This window comes from Camelina sativa, chromosome 6, assembly GCF_030686135.1.
Source record: "Camelina sativa cultivar CO46 ecotype springtype chromosome 6, ASM3068613v1".
NCBI classification, from domain to species: domain Eukaryota; kingdom Viridiplantae; phylum Streptophyta; class Magnoliopsida; order Brassicales; family Brassicaceae; genus Camelina; species Camelina sativa.
The window spans coordinates 2,785,103-2,804,190 of NC_141885.1; the positions used below are offsets into that span (position 1 = coordinate 2,785,103).

At 36.4% G+C, this 19,088-nt stretch overlaps 4 protein-coding genes and 1 pseudogene across 6 annotated transcripts; 3 read left to right on the top strand and 2 right to left on the bottom strand.

Moving 5' to 3' along the window:
• Nucleotides 1-9,730: 9,730 nt before the first annotated feature.
• Nucleotides 9,731-11,702, top strand: LOC104790213 (uncharacterized). 2 transcript variants are annotated; one of them, XM_010515917.3, is made up of 2 exons: nt 9,731-10,005; nt 10,418-11,702. In XM_010515917.3, exon 2 carries the CDS (start codon nt 10,457-10,459, stop codon nt 11,546-11,548), a length of 1,092 nt encoding a protein of 363 aa, XP_010514219.1. In that variant the 5' UTR covers nt 9,731-10,005; nt 10,418-10,456; the 3' UTR covers nt 11,549-11,702. The 2 variants fall into 2 exon arrangements, with proteins under 2 accessions (XP_010514219.1, XP_010514220.1); XM_010515918.3 differs by having other exon boundaries at nt 9,793-10,005; nt 10,408-11,702.
• Nucleotides 11,703-13,481, bottom strand: LOC104790214 (large ribosomal subunit protein uL15c). Its single transcript, XM_010515919.2, has 4 exons — nt 13,071-13,481; nt 12,604-12,967; nt 12,204-12,355; nt 11,703-12,121 (listed from the first exon to the last, which is right to left on the bottom strand). The coding sequence occupies exons 1-4, from the start codon at nt 13,152-13,154 to the stop codon at nt 11,888-11,890; spliced, it is 834 nt and encodes a 277-aa protein (XP_010514221.1). The 5' UTR covers nt 13,155-13,481; the 3' UTR covers nt 11,703-11,887.
• Nucleotides 13,482-13,643: 162 nt separating this feature from the next.
• Nucleotides 13,644-15,016, bottom strand: LOC104790216 (uncharacterized). The gene is made up of 4 exons (XM_010515920.2): nt 14,730-15,016; nt 14,539-14,630; nt 14,306-14,424; nt 13,644-14,194 (listed from the first exon to the last, which is right to left on the bottom strand). Exons 1-4 carry the CDS (start codon nt 14,926-14,928, stop codon nt 14,134-14,136), a joined length of 471 nt encoding a protein of 156 aa, XP_010514222.2. The 5' UTR covers nt 14,929-15,016; the 3' UTR covers nt 13,644-14,133.
• Nucleotides 15,017-15,864: 848 nt separating this feature from the next.
• Nucleotides 15,865-17,711, top strand: LOC104790217 (uncharacterized). The gene is made up of 6 exons (XM_010515921.3): nt 15,865-15,974; nt 16,284-16,409; nt 16,506-16,546; nt 16,817-16,885; nt 16,971-17,027; nt 17,132-17,711. The coding sequence occupies exons 2-6, from the start codon at nt 16,292-16,294 to the stop codon at nt 17,204-17,206; spliced, it is 360 nt and encodes a 119-aa protein (XP_010514223.1). The 5' UTR covers nt 15,865-15,974; nt 16,284-16,291; the 3' UTR covers nt 17,207-17,711.
• Nucleotides 17,711-18,880, top strand: LOC104790218 (TLC domain-containing protein At5g14285 pseudogene; annotated as a pseudogene). Its single transcript, XR_015560320.1, has one exon. The product of XR_015560320.1 is annotated as a TLC domain-containing protein At5g14285 pseudogene (transcript).
• The last annotated feature ends 208 nt before the right edge of the window (nt 18,881-19,088 follow it).

Sequence of the window (19,088 nt, forward strand, 5' to 3'; positions counted from 1 at the left end):
TTTCCGGTTCGATCGTTTCTTCGTTGTTGATTTGTGTTATTGGATGGCTTCTTTGTTGTTCCATGATTTTTTATTTATCGATTATGAGATTCATTTCAATCACCTTGAGTACTATAGTTATGTAGAATTAGATATCAAACTGACTTGCTTTATTGAATAACCTTGAGTTAATATTTATACAGACCAGACTCATCATAAGATAGACTCTAAGTCCTAAGATAGCGAGACCTAAAACTTATCACAATAGGACTTTAAACACAATAGGACAATAACACAATGAACACCCCCTCACGTTCTCCGTAAAACTTATCCTCAATATTCTCCGTAATATTCCCCCTCACGTTAGAGTGTGAAGGTCTTGAACACCCAACTTGGACATTATGTAAAGAAACTGAGGACGTCCTAGCGCTTTGGTCAAAATGTCAGCTAGTTGCTCACTCGACGCCACATGTTTAGTCACAAGAATACCAGCTTGTATTGCATCACGGACAACATGACAATCATTTTCGATATGTTTGGTGCGCTCATGAAAAACCGGATTACCAGCGATGTGGAGAGCAGCCTTGTTATCACAAAACAAGCGAGCAGGCGCAGATTGTTCAATACCTAATTATGTCAACAACTTACGAAGCCATTGGATCTCACGAAGAGCTACGGACATAGCGCGATATTCGGCTTCAGCGGAAGAATGAGAAATAGTCTTTTGTTTCTTGGTTTCCAGGCAATAGGCGAGCCACCAAGACGAACCACATAGGCACTAAGAGAGCGTCGAGTGATAGGACAGGAAGACCAATCAGAGTCACAATACACCGTGAGAGACAAATCAGAGTCTGCACCGAGAAGAATACCCTGCCCTGGCGAACCTTTCAAGAATTTCACAACACGCAAAGCTGCGTCCCAATGAGTTTCACGCGGTTCTTGCATAAACTGAGACAACACATGGACGGAATAGCTAAGTTCAGGACGAGTGTGGAGAAGATACAACAAACGTCCGACCAAACGACGATACGGAGTCGGATTAGTCAACAACGGACCATCATCATCAGCCAAATGATGGTTTTGTTCTAAAGGTGTGTCAGCCGGTCGAGAACCAAGGTTGCCACTATCAGCGACAATATCTAACACATACTTGCTGATATATCATGGTTTTTACGGTTTTTAACCATGATATAAGTGTGCTTTTTGAGTATTTTCATTTGTTTCTAGGATTGTTTTTGAGTCTTTACATGTTATTTAGGAATTTGGCACGGAAGGAGCAAAGTGGAGCTATTTGGATGACTTTGGAGCATCTTACAGAAGGAAAAGAGCTTGAACTCGGATCAGAGTAGCAGCGTCGACCGGCACCGAAGGAGCATCGGTCGACACCTATGTTTATCCGACGAGAGAAAGAAGAAATTGGAAGTTTTACAATTTACCCAAAGTTTTCCTAAATTGCAATACAAGTTCCTAACGTGTTTTAGGCCATATAAATAATGTTTTTGGGTTTTAGAAAACCCGGAAGTTTTTTTCTAGCAAGTTTTTGAGAGAGAGATATTGAGATCTTTTGGGAGAGAAAGAGATCAGAACTGCTTTGTAGAGAAGAATTCTTGAACTCCCTTCTTATATTTCAATATCTATTGCTTATTATTCAGTATGATGTCTTGTTCTTCATTAAACATGTCTGAGTAGTTTGCTTGTTAGGTTTAGGGTTTTTCACAGGGTTTTTATGATTTATTAGATCTGTGATTTTTAGGGTTCTTAATCTTTTATGATCTTCATCCTTGGTTGTTTTTCACAATAGTTTTTGATTGATCACCTAGAATTATTATCATAGGGAAATTAATTAATATGAGAATATAATTGTTTTTCTGATTAAAACCAATGATGAGCAAAATCACTTTTTACAAAGAGATTTGAATTTGTGATTTTGTGAACCTTTCTAAACCTGTTTTTAAAGCTGGTTTTCAACTAAGAATTTTACAAAGAGATTTGGATTTTCTGGTTTTAAATTTAGATAATAATTTCAGTGAGAACTGAATTATTTTACCAAAACTGTTTAGAGTTCTAGATCTAATTTTTCTTGCATGAACCATAATTAATCTATTGATTTAATACTTCATAATTACCTGAGAAATTCCTTAGGCTTAACCTTTTGATTTGCTGATTTCACAACACCTTGATTTAATATTTTGCATTGTCTTCAAATGTTCTTAATACAAATTAATCTGTTTAGCGTAATTACAAAAACTCTATCATCCATTGTGTTTGATCTTGGGTCTCTGTGGATTCGACCCCTAAGTACTACATTGATCTCTTGTTTGAGAGAGTAGCTCTAGGGTTAATTTGAACACTATCACTTGCGTTGGGACAAAAAAATACCGTCGGGACCCCAAGATACTTCAATACCAAGAAAATACTTCTGTTTCCCTAAATCTTTCATAGAGAAGCACCACCCCAAGTAATCCTTGAACCTTTGGAGCATGTAGCGATCATTGCCACAAATTAGAAGATCATCAACATAGATCAACACACGGATGTCAATGTACTCTCGAGAGTATGAGAAGAGACAATAGTCATCATAGGCTTCTTGAACCAACATCTAGGAGCTTGCTTCAGACCATACAACAACTTCCGGAGAGGACAAACTTTGCCCGGATGAGAGTGACGAAACCCCGGTGGTAGCTTCATATAAACTTCTTCCTCAAGATCACCATGAAGGAATGCATTGTGTAAATCCATTTGAAAAACCTCCCAGTTATTAGCTGCCACAAGACGGAGAAGAGTGCGCACTGTGGTCATCTTAACAACCGGTGAAAAAGTCTCATGATAGTCTTCTCCTTCAACCTGTTTATTTCCACAAACAACAAGGCGTGCTTTGTATCTCTCTAAAGAACAATCAGAGTGATATTTAGTCTTGTATACCCAATGACTATCGATAGCCACCTTACCAGACGGGAGATCAGTAACATCCCATGTCTTCTTGAACTCAAGGGCATCTACCTCTTTAGTCATAGCATCATTCCATACCTTAATGCGAACTGCTTCTCTACAATTTTTAGGTTCAACGGAACCGGCGATGGCTGCCAAATAAACGCGATGGCTTTCTGAAAACAGAGCATCAGAAATATAATCGGTCAAAGGATACAAAGAATTACCTTGGACAGTCGACGAGAACAATGATGCGGAGTCGGATGGAGCGTGAGGGGTTATTAAATCACTTGTAGCATTGTAGAGAACATAGTCTTTCAGTCGAACTGATTGTTTGAGCTCTCATTTTCCTTGACGCAGAGGTGTGACTTCAACAAATGGAGCTTCACGAGCTGGAGTTGAAACAGGGGAAACAGCAGTGTCTGCTTCTTGCGGTGTGGAATGTGTTGGCGATGAAGGGACGACAATGGCTAGATCACGGGAACAGTTATCTGCAGCGGAGACAGCAAGTGGTGGTGTGTGAGAACCCGACTCAGCAATCGAATTTTGGTTATCCACAGAATCAGATATAGAAACAGAGACCGGTTTGGAAACTGAAACTCGTTCAACCGCCACAGATGGTGTAGGAACAGAAATCATCGTAGAAGGAGAGACATCTGAACTGGGATTTGCAGGCGGAGAGATAGGACTCCCCCTGTCCGTGAGAGGCAGAGAAAACAACCAATCTGCATCAGTATTATCAGGAACACGAAGAATTGGCAACAGAGTAACGTCCAAGGCTGCGAAAGGGAAAACATCTTCCCGGAATACTACATCACATGAAACTAAAAACTCCTTTTTAGCAATGCCAAACACCTTCCATCCTTTCTGAGCAAAGGGATAACCAACAAAGATACATAAACGGCTTCTCTCTGCAAATTTATCTTTGTCACGTGTGACATGGTGAACGTAACAAGCCGACCCAAAAACCCTCAACTGGTTGTAATCAGGTTTCGAACCATGAATTATCTCATACGGAGACAAGCCATTGTGAAGTGATGAAGGAGTGCGGCTGATCAAATAAGCCGCAGTAAGCACAGCTTCTCCCCAAAACTTAACCGGTAGTGATGCTTGAAATAAGAGTGCTCGTGCAACATTAAGGATGTGTCTATGCTTTCATTCGACGCGACCATTCTGCTGAGGAGTCGCAACACATGAAGTTTGATGAACAATTCCATGTTCTCTAAAATATGAAGCAAGACACGTAAATTCTGTCCCATTATCACTACGAACGATGCGAACAGTCTTACCAAATTGTTTCTCCGTGTATGCAAAGAAATTAGTAAGCACTACGCGTACTTCCGATTTTGCAAGTAACAGATAGGTCCATACAGCTCTTGAATAATCATCTACAATAGTTAAAAAATAAATTGCACCATAGGATGATGGAACACGATATGGACCCCAAACATCACAATGAATCAAGGAGAAACATTCTGTTGATTTATTAGAACTAAGAGGAAAAATATCTCTTGTTTGTTTGGCTCTAAAACATACGTCACACGAACGAGAGACAACAAGATTTGAAGAACTAGAAAACACCGGTAAAGACGAAAGGACTGAAAAACTAGGATGACCCAAACGTTGATGCCACAAAGCCTGATCAGAAGAGACGCTTGTTGAGTGAATTTTTGCTGTAGCTACATCCATAAGATAATAAACCCCATCACGCTCTTCACCGCTTCCAATCAAAGTCCTCGTGAAACGGTCCTGTAAAACACAAATTGTATCAGTGAAGGTGGCAACACACTTCGTTTGCTTCACAATTTTAGAAACATATATCAAGGTGCATGTCAATGATGGAACATAAAGAACATCGAGTAACGCTACTTTGTTCGAAAGAGGAAACACTCCCATTGTTAGAGCAAATGTTTTGCTCCCATCTGCTAACCCCACCGAACATGGTGGTATAGACACAACATTAGATAAAAGAGAGAGATCCCCAGTAATGTGATGGGAAGCTCCCATGTCAAGAACAACATTGCCAAATTTTGTCTTACCGGACAACTTATCAGAAGACCCATTGGTTGATTGACCTTTGATCATCTGTGCGAGAGCTTACAATTGTTCTTAAGTGAATTCAGGAAGATTAGAGGGAGTGGAGCTCGTTGCATGAGCTGTCGTGGCATAGCTTCTCCCGCGTCCATCACCACGACCTCCTCTGCCTCGGCCAGAAGAACCACGACCACCACTGTTACGCTCAGTGAACCATTCCGGAAAACCAACAATTTGCCAGCACTCCTTCTTTTCATGGCTTGAGCGCCCACAATGAGAACAGATGGCTGATCGCGACTTGATAATTGCGGAATCTAATCGTCCTCCACTCTGTATATCCGATCGTGAAGGAGTCGAAGTACTCTGTTCACCTTGAGCTGCAAAACCGACAACTTCGTTCCTCTGTTCATGAACACGAACTGAAGCCAAACATTGTTCTTCTCTAATAACACGAGAATAAATTTCACCAAGGGAAGGCAATGGATCCATTGCAATGAGGGTCGTGCTAAGACCGCCAAACCGTGAGTCGTCAAGACCCAATATGAACTGATGGATCTTTTCCTCGTCTCTCTCTTTTGAAGGTTCGAGAGTAGCACCACACGTACACAGTCCACACTTACAAACTGTCAAAGGTTTGTAAGTCTGAAGTTCTTCCCAAAGGTGACACAGATTCCCATAGTAATCAATGACCGGCTGTCCAGCTTGACGACAAGCCGCTATCTGAGCCTTGATTTGATGAACTCGCACCTTGTTCCCCACGGAGAATCGTTGCTTCAAATCTAACCACAAGTCACGTGCAATAGATATGAATGTAACTGTGGACTTAACCTTTGGTTCGATCGACGTACGTATCCAACCAACAATCATGGAGTTGACAGTCTGTCAATTCTCAAAATTCGGATCATCAATAGGAGGTTTTGAGATTGTTCCATTGATAAACCCTGTTTTGCGTTTGGCTTGCAGAGCATTGGACATCTCTGTAGCCCATTCGTTGTAGTTTTCACCATTCAATAACACCGACGAGATCATGGAACCTGGATTGTCGGAGCTAGACAAGAGGTAGGGAGACACAACCGTCGACTCCGGCTGTTGACCAACAGCCTTCTTTGTTGCAGAAGAAACATCTTCTAAGGTAGACATGGTTTCTTGTCACGCAAGAAACACACTTGAAAAGAAGAAAACAATCGAAACTATCGATTAAGAGAAGGATTTTAGAAAAATATATGAGAACTTGGCTCTGATACCATGTAGAATTAGATATCAAACTGACTTACTTTATTGAATAACTTTGAGTTAATATTTATACAGACCAGACTTATCATAAGATAGACTCTAAGTCCTAAGATAGCGAGACTTAAACTTTATCACAATAGGACTTTAAACACAATAGGAAAATAACACAATGATTCGACGTTATCCTAAATATTCTCCGTAATAAGTTACAATCTGATATAATGTGGCTGGCATATCTAGGTTCGTTTTCGCCTATCAGTCGCCAGAATTTCATCGTCAAGTGACATTTGCTAAATAACTTTTGAGAGAGTAATTTTGCTTCTGGTAACTCTGTTCTCACTCGTTATGGACACTCGTTATGGATTCATCACGATGTTTGGTCTTTTGTGTTTGATTTGAGGATTGACTAATTGCTCTAACTTGTTATAGTAATAATTTGTGTTGTGTTGATGGATAACACGTTATATTTAGACCAAGCTTTCCCGATGCATGGCTTTTAATTTGTAAGGTTTGTTTATTTTGACGATAAATGAAATGAAACTAAACTCACCTAAATTGTGTTGTTACAGGGATGGGTTTCTGGTTTAGATTGAAAACTTTGAGTTTATAAACGTTGGATGGGATTTGCAACGTTGACCATTTTGCGAGAAGCGAATTGCGAGGAATTGATTTCCATCGCAAATCCCTTGCTATAGTCGTTTTACGAGGGATTAGCTAGATATTCTTGAAGTGTTATTTTTTGGTTAAATTTAGTTTGGAATCTTTTTAGTTTTAACAGAATTAGAACCTAAATAGATGCATTTTGGTTTTCTGGTTCTGGCTGATTCTGTAATACTTTGAACCAAAGATAATGCATATAGTTTTGTATGTAAACAAAATGTCAGCCTTAGAATCAATTTGCACATAAACCGAGAGGTAACTAACAAGTAACAATAAAGCGTTATTCTAAACAGGTTCATACACCAAATTGAACCGGTGTAACTAATACCATACAACAACGTTTTTAACAATTTATATACGTGTAAATGTGAGCCATTCCACATCCATTATCTAGGAACTGAAAGTGAAAACTCAACTCTCCCGAACCCTTTAAAGCATAGACTATCGTACAATCAAAGAGAATCGACCAGATTTAGGATAAATTAATATATTTAGTTATAGAAGATGTATTTAAAAATACTAAATAATATTTTTGTTTATTTACTTAATAAATAAAAACAAATTTGTACATTTTTGGTAAAACTTGCTATTTTAAATATATCTCTCAAATTTCTATAATTATTTAGTGTATTTGTCAAAATTCTCCAAATATTATTAGTGGACGTCAATTTTTCTTTCTACAACATTGTGGCAATATTGTCGGCAAGATAGGCGATGAGAAAAAGCTGATGTGTCGTCATCAGAGAGCTTCATACCTAATTTATTGTTCACCCTTAGAATTCCATAAAATTACATAAAACTGTAACTGCCATATATATACCATATATATATATATACAATTTTGTCAACTGCCACTGCTGTGCAATTTATTTATATACACAATATTTTGCTCCTATAAATCCTAAAATTGGTAAATATTATTCAAAAACTGATAAATATTATCCCCTACATATTTTCAAAATTAAATTAATTTCACTATGTATTGTAATATAATAATATAAATATATTATGAGACGTAAAAATATATATATTTAAAATCATATCTTCAGAAATATAAATAATGTTACCTTTCTAATAATTTTATAAAGCTCTAATGGTGAAAGAATCGAAGATCATTTCAATCTGGCTCAATGTTTATTCTTTTACTAAAAACAATAACTATATTTGCCCAAAAAAACATATAATCACCAATTAAAATGACATGAATATATATTTTAATTTGGATAACTATGTAGTTAAACATTATATTTAAATATGTAGTTATAGTGTTTTTACAGAAATCTTAAAATTTAGAAAATCCAGTCCAATAAAAATGAAAAAAAAGTAATAATATTATACCAATAGCTGAGATATATAGGGATCTAATGACCAATTAAAATTTATAAAATCCAGTGAGATAATACCATAACTAAGACCAATTATATAAGGGATCTAATGACCAATTATATCCCATTTTATTATTTTCCCTTTTCTTACTATATTATTTAGATTAAATTGTGATTAGTATAACTAAAGAATATTTCATTCAATAATTGAAGGAAATCTATACTATTAATTGGGGAATACACTTAAAGGTTAAAAAAAATCATATCAAATATCCATGTTGTCAAACTGACCCAATTTACATATTAAAAAAAAAGATTAAACAACAGATTGATTATATTTTAGGAAATCGTTCAAATTAGTTCCATAGTAAACAGGTTATGAGAATTTTGTGTAGGTATATTCATGTATGACAAAACACGGGACGAGAATTTTGGGAACAAGAATTCAAGCAAAACATATGCGGATATACTATTTACTCATATGAATTACGAAGAATGGGGTTTTTTCGGGTAAAAAAAAGAATTAAACGTTGCAATCAGACATATTAGATGGGTTTGAATGCTTGACAATTATATTTTTTTAAAATTATGCAAAAATAACTCCGCACCCTATGTGCCGGTCTGAATCTAGTATACGTGTAAATGTGAGCCATTCCACATCCATTATCTAGGAACTGAAAGTGAAAACTCAACTCTCCCAAACTCTTTAAAGCTTAGACTCTTACAATCAAAGAGAATCGACCAAATTTAGGATAAATTAATATATTTAATTATAGAAATTATATTGAAAAATACTAAATATAATTTTGTTTATTTACTTAATAAATAAAAACAAATTTGTACATTTTTGGTAAAACTTTCTATTTTAAATATATCTCTCAAATTTCTATAATTATTTAGTGTATTTGTCAAAATTCTCTAAATATTATTAATGGACGTCAATTTTTCTTTCAACAACATTGTGGCAAGATTGCCGACAAGATAGATGATGAGAATACGACAGCGGCAAGAATACAACGATAGATTATCGATGAGAATCGATTGGCAAGAGATCTAGAAAGCTTCAAGATCTTGTAGAGTAAGGATTCTATTGGCAGAATTGTTTCTTCTTCGCGATTCGAACTCATTTGTTTGTAAAACTACTTCATCGTTCCGATTAAATAAAATCTCAAAGTTTAAAGTTACGATATTTGGAAAGATAACGATTGAGATTTTTATTAAATATTTTAATTAATATTTAAAATCTTTAGTATTCAATTAGAGCATTTGTGCTAATTTTGAAAAATAGAAAAATATGTGGTAAGTTTGGAAGAAAAGCTTAAATTTGTGCTATTTTTAAAAATCTCTCATAATGTTACTAATTTTTTCTAACAATTAATACATGTTTAATACATAAGAATATCATATGATAAAAATATAGTCAAATTTAGCTTTAAAATCAGAAGAAAAAACAAAAGCTATATTCATTAATCATTTATAAGAAAGAATCCATGTAGTATAAGATAAAAAAAATGTCGACACGAAACTTTGTAACGTTGTATATATTCATCCATTTCTCTAGGTCTGTTAATAATTGTCTTTTGTTCAAATCTTTTTAAATATTTCATTTTCCTTAAATACATATTATTACACCGAATAATAAATTATATATATACTCTAATCTCAAGAAGAAGAAGGAAAAAAAAAGTAAAGTAAAAAGAAGCCGCCGCCACATCCTCCTCGTCTATCTCTCTCTCTCACCTCGTTGGCTCTCTCAATGAGGAGCCCGATTCCGATTTAGGGTTTCCTCCATATTGATTTAAATCAATCCCAATTCCACCACCATCGTCACAAAGCTCTCTGTCGGGTAATCTCCTCATCTTCTTCTTCTTCTGCCTTATCTCTCTCAGATTATTTTAGGGGTTTCTGCAACATTTGCGTCGATTCACTTCTCTTCTCGCTTGTATTGAATCCGTACTAATGATCTGTTTTAGGGGTTTTGTTTGTTAAAATCGAAAGTATTAGATGATTTCGATTTTGAACAATAGGATCTCTTGACTAGACTTTTATCGTGCTTCTCTGTTCTCTAATCCGATTCACCTTGTTCTTAGGCTATTGTGAATGAACTCTGTTTTTATTTTTTTTGTGCGGTTGCAGTTTGTATTGTATAGATCTGTTACCCTTATCGAACTTTTGTTGTTCCTTCTTCTCTGGATTGTTGTTAAAGTACGAATTTTTAAGTTTGATGTTTTACTTATGGGGAAGTTAGTTTATTGTAGGGTTTATTAAAAGACTGTTTCTTTAAGTTATACAACAAGATGCCGAAAGAGAAGAAAGACCGGTCGGATAGGTATAGACGATCATCGCCACTGTGTTGTGAGTCAAGCCTTGGTTTGAAGAAGCCTAGTGAGAAACAAGTTAAGGAATGGGAAGAGGCTCGTTGTCCTGTCTGTATGGAACATCCTCACAATGGGATTCTTCTCATTTGTTCTTCCTATGAAAACGGCTGTCGACCTTACATGTGTGACACTAGCCATCGCCATTCTAACTGTTTTGATCAGTTCCGCAAAGCTTCTAAAGAGAAACCACCCTCTTTGTCTTTACTTCATGACCAAGAGGAAAGTCATGTACCAACAACTACTGAGACAGAAGATAATGTAGCGTTAGACTCAACTGCTGTAAATCTAGGAGAAGAGGCTGCATCTGAGGTTACAGTTGCGACTTTAGGAGAAGGTGAGAGCAGGGGAGAAGATTTAGTAGATGAAGGTATTGTAGCAACAGAGGACGACCAAGAAAAAAACAAACCACCTAAGCTTACTTGCCCGTTATGCCGTGGACATATAAAAGAATGGGTAGTCGTTGAAGCTGCTCGATGTTTCATGAACTCAAAACATAGAAGCTGTTCTTGTGAGACTTGTGATTTCAGCGGAACCTACTCCGATCTGAGAAAGCACGCAAGGGTTCAACATCCAGGAGTAAGGCCATCAGAAGCAGATCCAGAGAGACAGAGAAGCTGGAGGAGGCTTGAAAGGCAGAGAGATTTAGGTGATTTAATTAGCACACTCCAATCTTCTTTTGGAGGAGAAGAAAGAAGTAGGGACGAATTGAATCTGTTTGATGATAATGGCTTGCTTACAGTGTTCTTGCTCATCCGCGTGTTTAGACCAGAGTCAAGTGGCCCAAGGAGTAGCTGGTCAGGTACATCTAGAGCTAGGTCACAGATTGGTGGGAGAAGAAGATCCTCAAGACCTTCAAGGCTTTGGGGTGAGAGCTATGAAGGTAATACTGGAACATCATCTAGAGACGAGGAAAATAATCAATCTTCTGATGAACAAGAGTCTGGATCCCGAAGACGTCGTACTAGAAGAAGAGCTTTCATTGACGATGATGATGAAGAAGAAGAGCTGTGATGCCTCTTTAAGATCTACCAATTTGTGTTTTAAGAGTTTATGGAGAAGAAAAAAATGGGGGGGGGGGGGGGGAACGTTTGTAGTAATAACCCCACTTATGAAAACCCTATTCTGTAAAATTTATTTGGAGATTGAAAAAGAAAAGTTTCGACTATTGAGGAACAAAATAATTTATACCATTTACAAATATTTCTGATAATTAACTCTTAAATCAACATAATGGAAAACATCTTCACCATACAAAAAGACTAAAAGCAATGTAATTAAATCATAAACACGAATGATCTCTTCTTCTGCAGCTTTACAACGTTAAAAAAAAGAGCTTGAAAATGAAGTAATTTAAGCAGAAGCTGCAGGCTTTGAAGTTGTTGCTGCTGCTGCTGCAGCTCTCTTCTTGGCAAAGTATTCATCTGCTCGTGCTTGGTTCTTAGCAACCGATGGCTTAACCCATTTCTTTCTTCCGGGCAACACAGTGAGTGTACATCCTGAAGCTTCAAGTTTCTCTTTTGCTTGTGTTGAGAAGGCACGAGCTTTGAAGTTGAGCTTCATGCTTAGTTCTCCGGTACCCAAAATCTGATAATACAAGACCAATCAAAGCGTTAATACAGATAAAAAAGATGATCGACTAAGTCACTAAGAAGTTTGGAAAACTAACCTTGAGAGGAAGTTTCCTTTCCCTCCCAGAAGGATTGATCAAACCCTTTTGCTTCAGTGACTCCAATGAAACTTCATCTCCCTCCTGAAATCCAGCTGTTTCGATGTCTTTGATATTAACTGGTAAGTATTTGGGTAATCCTGAACGCATACCTGTTAAAAGAACACAACAACACCATGAATGCATCAGGAAACTAAACAAGGTTTAGTAGCACAAAACAGCTCTATTCACTAAATACAAATTCAATCACTGGTTCCCAATTCTACCCTAACCAAATAAAATGGTAAGAAGCATCACCAAATTAAACAGAGTCTGTGGGTGAGACATTTCATCAAACACTTAGCCTACACAAGAGAACTTTGGTAAAATTAGAAGACAAAAGCAAGGACAAGAACGTTACCTCCGGCGATTCCTCTAAGTTTAGGAAGACGGCGATAAAGAGCAGTTTGACCACCTTCGAAACCTCTCATAATCCCAGGACCGGATCTTGATTTCTGACCTCTCATACCAAAACCACAACTGGCTCCTTGTCCTGCAGAGATACCTCTACCTTTTCTCTTTTGCCTCTTTCTCGAACCAGGTTGGGGTCCAAGGTTATTCAAACGGAATCTCTCCGGAGCTACTACTCCCTCCGACGACGTAGCCGCCGTTTGGCTTACCACAACAAGTGGTCTCCCTAATTGCTTTCTCGTTTTATCAACCTTTTGGTTGAGTTTGAGAGAAAGAATCTGACTTGGGTTTGCTCCCAAAACGCTTACATTTCCCTGTAGGCATTTTCAAAATTCGGATTTTGCTCAATTCTACGGAATTAGTGGCGAGTGAGTGTGTGTAAATCTGACATTTTTAGAAGAAGGAGAGATTGGTTACCTTGAATGAAGTGGAAGGGAAGTGGAGATGGTAACAATGGCGAGAGGTGAGAGGATTTGATGAGATTGAGAGTGGAGCAGCCATGGTCACAGGGGCACAACAAAGAAGCTTCTTCAAGGATAAGGATGAGAGAGAGCTGAGAGGAGATATTAGATGATATTAACTTTTCATGAGAAACTCAAGTTAAACGACGGCGTTTACTGCTTAGCACTCAAATTGTTTCTTGGGCCGTTCAGTGAAAACATTTAGCCCATTTTGAGTTTTTTTACCGCAACCGTTGAGTTTTTTAACAGTGGAAGATCGCATCACCTTTTTAAGTTCGAGCACGAAGAAGGAACAATGCGGATTTGATCATCCGGTAAACTAGTCAATTCATTCATAGCTAATTAGTTTTTATTTGATTATCTGCTCACGATTTTATATACCTAATCGTTAGAATTTGCTTCTATTGTTTTATCGTTCTTAATTTGTTTATAATATTCGATGACTTTATATCGTAACTTTGTATAATCTTTTTTGCAGACTACATTGAAACAAAACTTTACAAGTCAGTTGATGTAAGAATGAAAATTGTTTTAACTAGTGTAATGTCCAATTCTATTACGATTCAATTTATCTTACATTTATTTACACCAGATACAATCTTGAAAAGTTGTAATACGATATTTGGATTTTGTTGAACAATTCGAACAAGTTGTAAATAAGATAACTTTTTAAATATTTTAATGTTTTGATATGACAGATTAATCGTAACCCGTGTGTGTGATGATGATGAAGTGGTTGAAGATCCTATCCAAACAAAAGTAGATGCATGTGTGTGTGACCACTTGGATCCTTGAGCTTCGACTCGATGTGAGCTTGCTGAGAAGCTATGCCATGGGACAAAATGCTCACCTCTTGGTTGGTTCCATTTAGTTGAATATAACGGTGCCAATAAGAAAATATATATGTATATACATACCCATAAAATATAAGTTCAACTACAAACCCAAACTACAATAATCATTACATCATCTCAATCACAAACGAAATCATATTAAATTTAGGGGGTTTCGTAATTTCCTTATTCTTTGACAAGTCTGTTCTTCACGACAACAAGAGAACAATCTGTATTATATAAACACCTGCATTTGTTTAAAAGATATGAGTTATCCCAAAAAAATTGTATTTACGTACTACTAAGTTTTTTGACTGAATAAAATTAAAAAAAAATATATGAAATAATATTTTCTCACTTTTTGAGTTTTTGAGTTTGTTGACCGCTCATAACTAATACATCAATCTGTCGCTCTTGAATTATCTTTGGGATTAGGTCATTAGCGTCGCCAGCATCTGTAAATGTCTCTGCTTTAATCTGTTTTTTTTTTAACATGATTATGATGAGATCATTAGACTAATTAAACATATCATCAAATGATATATTTAAGGAACTTAAATATATTATATGATTTGGTCAAGAGATTATTACCCCATGATTTAAACACATGTTCTTGGCTTTCTCTAATATACCCAAAACAATTTTCATATTCTTTTCATGAGCCAATCTTATGAGTTCTGAATCTGCAAAAACCCACTCAAAAGAACATACATAAAAAAAAATATTAGATCTCTCTCTCTTTTTGAATATTTCCAAGATATTAGCCGATAAAAAAAACTTACTAGGTGAAAATGGATAGAAGATTTGAGCAAAGCCTACTGAGGAAGAGAGCACAGTAGCAGGAGTAAAGGGATTTTGTGGCTGTATTGCAAAGAGAAAAACTTTGGAGCTCTCAATGGTATCTTTGTGGTTTTCAAGAGCCCAAATGAGTAAATCATAACTTGAGTTGCTCTCGTCAATAATCACCATAACATTCTTCATCTTCTCTCTCTTTGTTTCTTCTTCTGCTAAAACCTCTAGTCAAGGTGCAACTTTATACTATTATTTAGAAGTGGCTTAACATGTCATCAAAGAGAGTAATATATATATATATATATATATATATATATATATATATATATAAATTATATATCTTAGATGATTGGGGTAATCGAAAAGTATGGTTTAACGACTTGATTCTTTCTTCTTCTCATTTACAAAATAAAATAAGTTGCACAACATGATATATTGGTAATATATATGGATCAAGTCCAGTGACCACTGACCAGTCCCACAATTTGCAAACTCTATGGATTGATCGCTTGATCACTAATTAGGTTTAGTTCGGATGCTTATAAATTCGTAATGCGTTTGCCAAAAAAAAAAAAACATTCACAGAAAGATTCAAAGGATTTTTGTCTTTTTTTTTTTAAACAGAAAGATTAAAAAGGATTTTAAAAAAAAGATTTAAAAAGATTAGTCAGAGGTTTAATCCAAATCCGAACACATTTAGTCTAAAAAATTTATAGTAATATTATACTAAAAAAACAATCGAATAATATGATTTCATTCGACAACATGACATTATACTTTAAAAAACAATTATCAAGTATCAACCAATTCTTGATAGAAATATTAATTCATAAAATGGTTTAATTTGAGTGGACCGTGGTTGGTAATTGCCGAAAACACGCCATTGATGACAACATAAAAACAATTATCTTTCTTTGTCTGATTCACTGCCAGTGATGTGTCTGATGACTGATCACTTAAAAAAAAAAATCATTATTCTTAGAGTTGGCAGCAAAAATAAAATCTAATTAATTAACCGAAGGACACAATTAGCTCAGTGGACACAACCTACCTACCTAACCACCAAAGACTCTCTCTGTGTGGGCTTTAGTTTTTATTTGTAAAGGCTCGATAACGATTTCAAATGGGCCTTCTTTCAAGTCCATTATAAAAGCTCTGCGTCTTCCCATTAAACCCTAGATTCCTTGTCTCTCGAGACGCTCTCTGCGAAAAGCATTCTCGATCGTAATCCGAAGGTACTTTGATGATTCTCCAATTCTGTTGATGCATAACTTTTAGTATCACTATCATTTTTTTCAATGGTTTAAGTAGACGTATGAGTTGCTTGGTTAGTTCGAATTTTTGAACTTCAATGGATTTAAAGTCTTGATTTTTAGATTCTGGGTATGAGCTTAATGGAGTTCTTAGTTGTAATTTGATGTTTTAGAACATAGAGTTAAGTCTTATCTGACATTAATGAAGATATCAAGCTTAAAGATGATTACTTTACTTATTCGTTTTAGCAAATGTTTTTTTTTTTTTGGGTGTCTTTGTGTTTTAAAAAGGTTCTGTAATGAAGAAATCTCGAGAAAGTGGTTTCTTGTTCTGTGGTTTGTGTGGGACGATGCTGATCTTGAAAACAACCAAGTGTGCAGAATGTCCACTTTGCAAAACAACGAGAAATGCCAAAGGTATCCATGAGTTTCTCTCTTTATATCATCAAAATCGAATCAGTTTTTGTTTTCTTGTTTCTTGGTTGGTTGATTTCGTTATTTGTGCTTTTTCAGATATCATTGACAAGAACATAGCTTACACAGTTTCTGCTGAGGTATGTTTTTTGCTACATCATAGATATAATCTGTATGTTATTCATAAGCTGTGTTGTGTAAATTTGGTTTCTGTTTCACAGAGTTGTGATGATTTGTGTTAGTCCATTGTTATTAGGCTATGAACACGCACACACATACATTGAAAAAATCATTTCCTGCTATGTAGTTAGGTTTCATGCCTGTATATTAGATACTGTTTTGTTACTTTTTTTGCAATAACATTGTATCATGAACATTAGTATACAACTCATGCTCTTTGCTTATTACAGGATATCAGAAGAGAATTAGGAATATCTCTTTTTGGTGAAAAGGCGCAGGAAGACGCAGAGCTGCCAAAGGTTTGTAATAAGATAACAGCTCTTTCACGCTTTTTATTCTCAATCCTTGGCTTATGATGTTGATGGATGATTCGTCTCTTTGCAGATCAAAAAGGCGTGCGAGAAATGCCAGCACCCAGAGCTTGTATACACAACCAGACAGGTATAATAATACTCCAGTTTTTTTAATTCTGTTGTTTCTAGTTCTTGTCTTCTTTGATTCAACTTCAAAGAATTGTGTTCATGGGATATTTCTGGTTTTTGCAGACGAGATCAGCGGATGAAGGACAGACAACATACTACACTTGCCCCAATTGTAGTCATAGATTCACAGAAGGTTGAGGTTATAATCATCTCTCCAACATCGCGATTCAGATTCACAGAGCATGCCGATTTTGTTTCTTACATCAATATTATCAACTTTCATATCCAGTGTGATCCTTCGTAGAACCTTATATATAGTTTCTTGCATTTTTGTCACGAACTCAAACATTCAATGTCATCATCATCAGTAGCTGTTAAAATCATCTAGTAAAGTCTACGTGGATATGGTTGTTTAGGCAGTTTCAAGTGTCGTAGTATAGCCCTTTTTACATAAAGTAAAACATGTCTCGGATCCAATTTCCTATTTCCTGAAGCATGTTCTACCTTCGGCACTGAGAGCTGTACTACCGCACTTGAAACTGTTTGAACAAACGTATCTACGTGGGCTTTACTAGACTTTACTAGCTACAATATTTCCCTCATTTTCTGTTTGTTCGTTGTTTTTAGTCTTCAGACATAAAAAAAAAAGAAAAACAATGTAACGTTGGATCATACAACAAATCAAAGAGTATTTGCTCTACAACTCTGTGATTTACACATCTTGTATAGTACGAAACGAATATCCAAAGAAGCCTCCAGAGCATAACTTGTAAGCACGCACACTACTACTTGTACGCATACACGTTAATCTTAATCCTTAATCCAAACATTCCATACACCTCACCACACCAGATCATTTAATTCTCTCAATTTAAAAATCGCCACTTTCACATTAAACGTCCCAAACAGTTTCAAAAAAACAGAACCATGGCAACGTCGTCGTTTGACCATTCTTCTTCTCCGGTGACACTTCCATCGTTTCTCCTCCTCTTCCTCGCCGTATACCTCATCGGCTATTTCATAATTTTTCGGTCATGGAAATTATCATCACATTTAGGAGCTAGCTGCTTAATGTCACTCTTCCACGGCACTCCCGCCGTCGTAATGGCTTCTCACGCGCTTTTAACAACCCCACGCGCCGCCGTTCACTCATTTGCTTCACCCAACACTGCCGTGGAATCAACCGTGCTCGACTTCAGCATGGCTTATTTCACCGTCGATCTCTTCCACTACCTAATCTTCCTCCCTAATGACTTCATCTTCATCCTACACCACATGGCGACGCTCTACGTCTTCGCCACGTGTCGGTTCGCCGTCGGTCATGGAGCTCACGCGCTTCTCCTGCTCTTGGTCCTCGCGGAGGTGACGAGCGCATGTCAGAACGTTTGGACGATCACCGGGTATAGGAAACACGACGTCGTTATGGCGAGGAGAGTGAGGGAGCTATTGTCTCCGCCCTTTTACTTGTTTTACACTCTTGTTCGTGGACTAGCTGGTCCGGTGGCTTTGTACGATATGGCGGCGTTTTACGTCAGTGGTGCGGCCGAGGGAGCGGTTCCACGGTGGGCTTGGTTGTCGTGGCTTGTTGTGATTGGGGTTGCTATTGTGGTTAGTGTTTTGTGGGTTTTACGTAATTGGGTTGATTGGTTTAGAGAGAAGAACAACTCTAACAAGAAATCCAAATGAAATGATTAATATTTTTCTTTTTTCGAACAAAAAGGTGATAATTGTTTGATTGAATAGAAATCTTGATTAAGTAATGTTCATACAAATTTATTTTGATTGTATTTTGTGTAATGTTCTATTAACAATATTGTATTTTATGTGGATCTAAATCTTACAGTTATTTGTGTAATAAAGTTTTTTGAATCACTCTGAAAACGTGAGAATCTTACGTAAATTTATACTTGTCGACCCTTGAATGTTTTAACCTTTATTTAACATATTTTATATTCCATTTTAAAAGTAAAACATCCTTTAAATTTGTGATTAGGCCAAAAAGTTGCCTAACTCATGGGATAAGTGAATACAATTTAGAAATGTTCACGCCACATGGGATTATACTGTTCGATGACTTGCT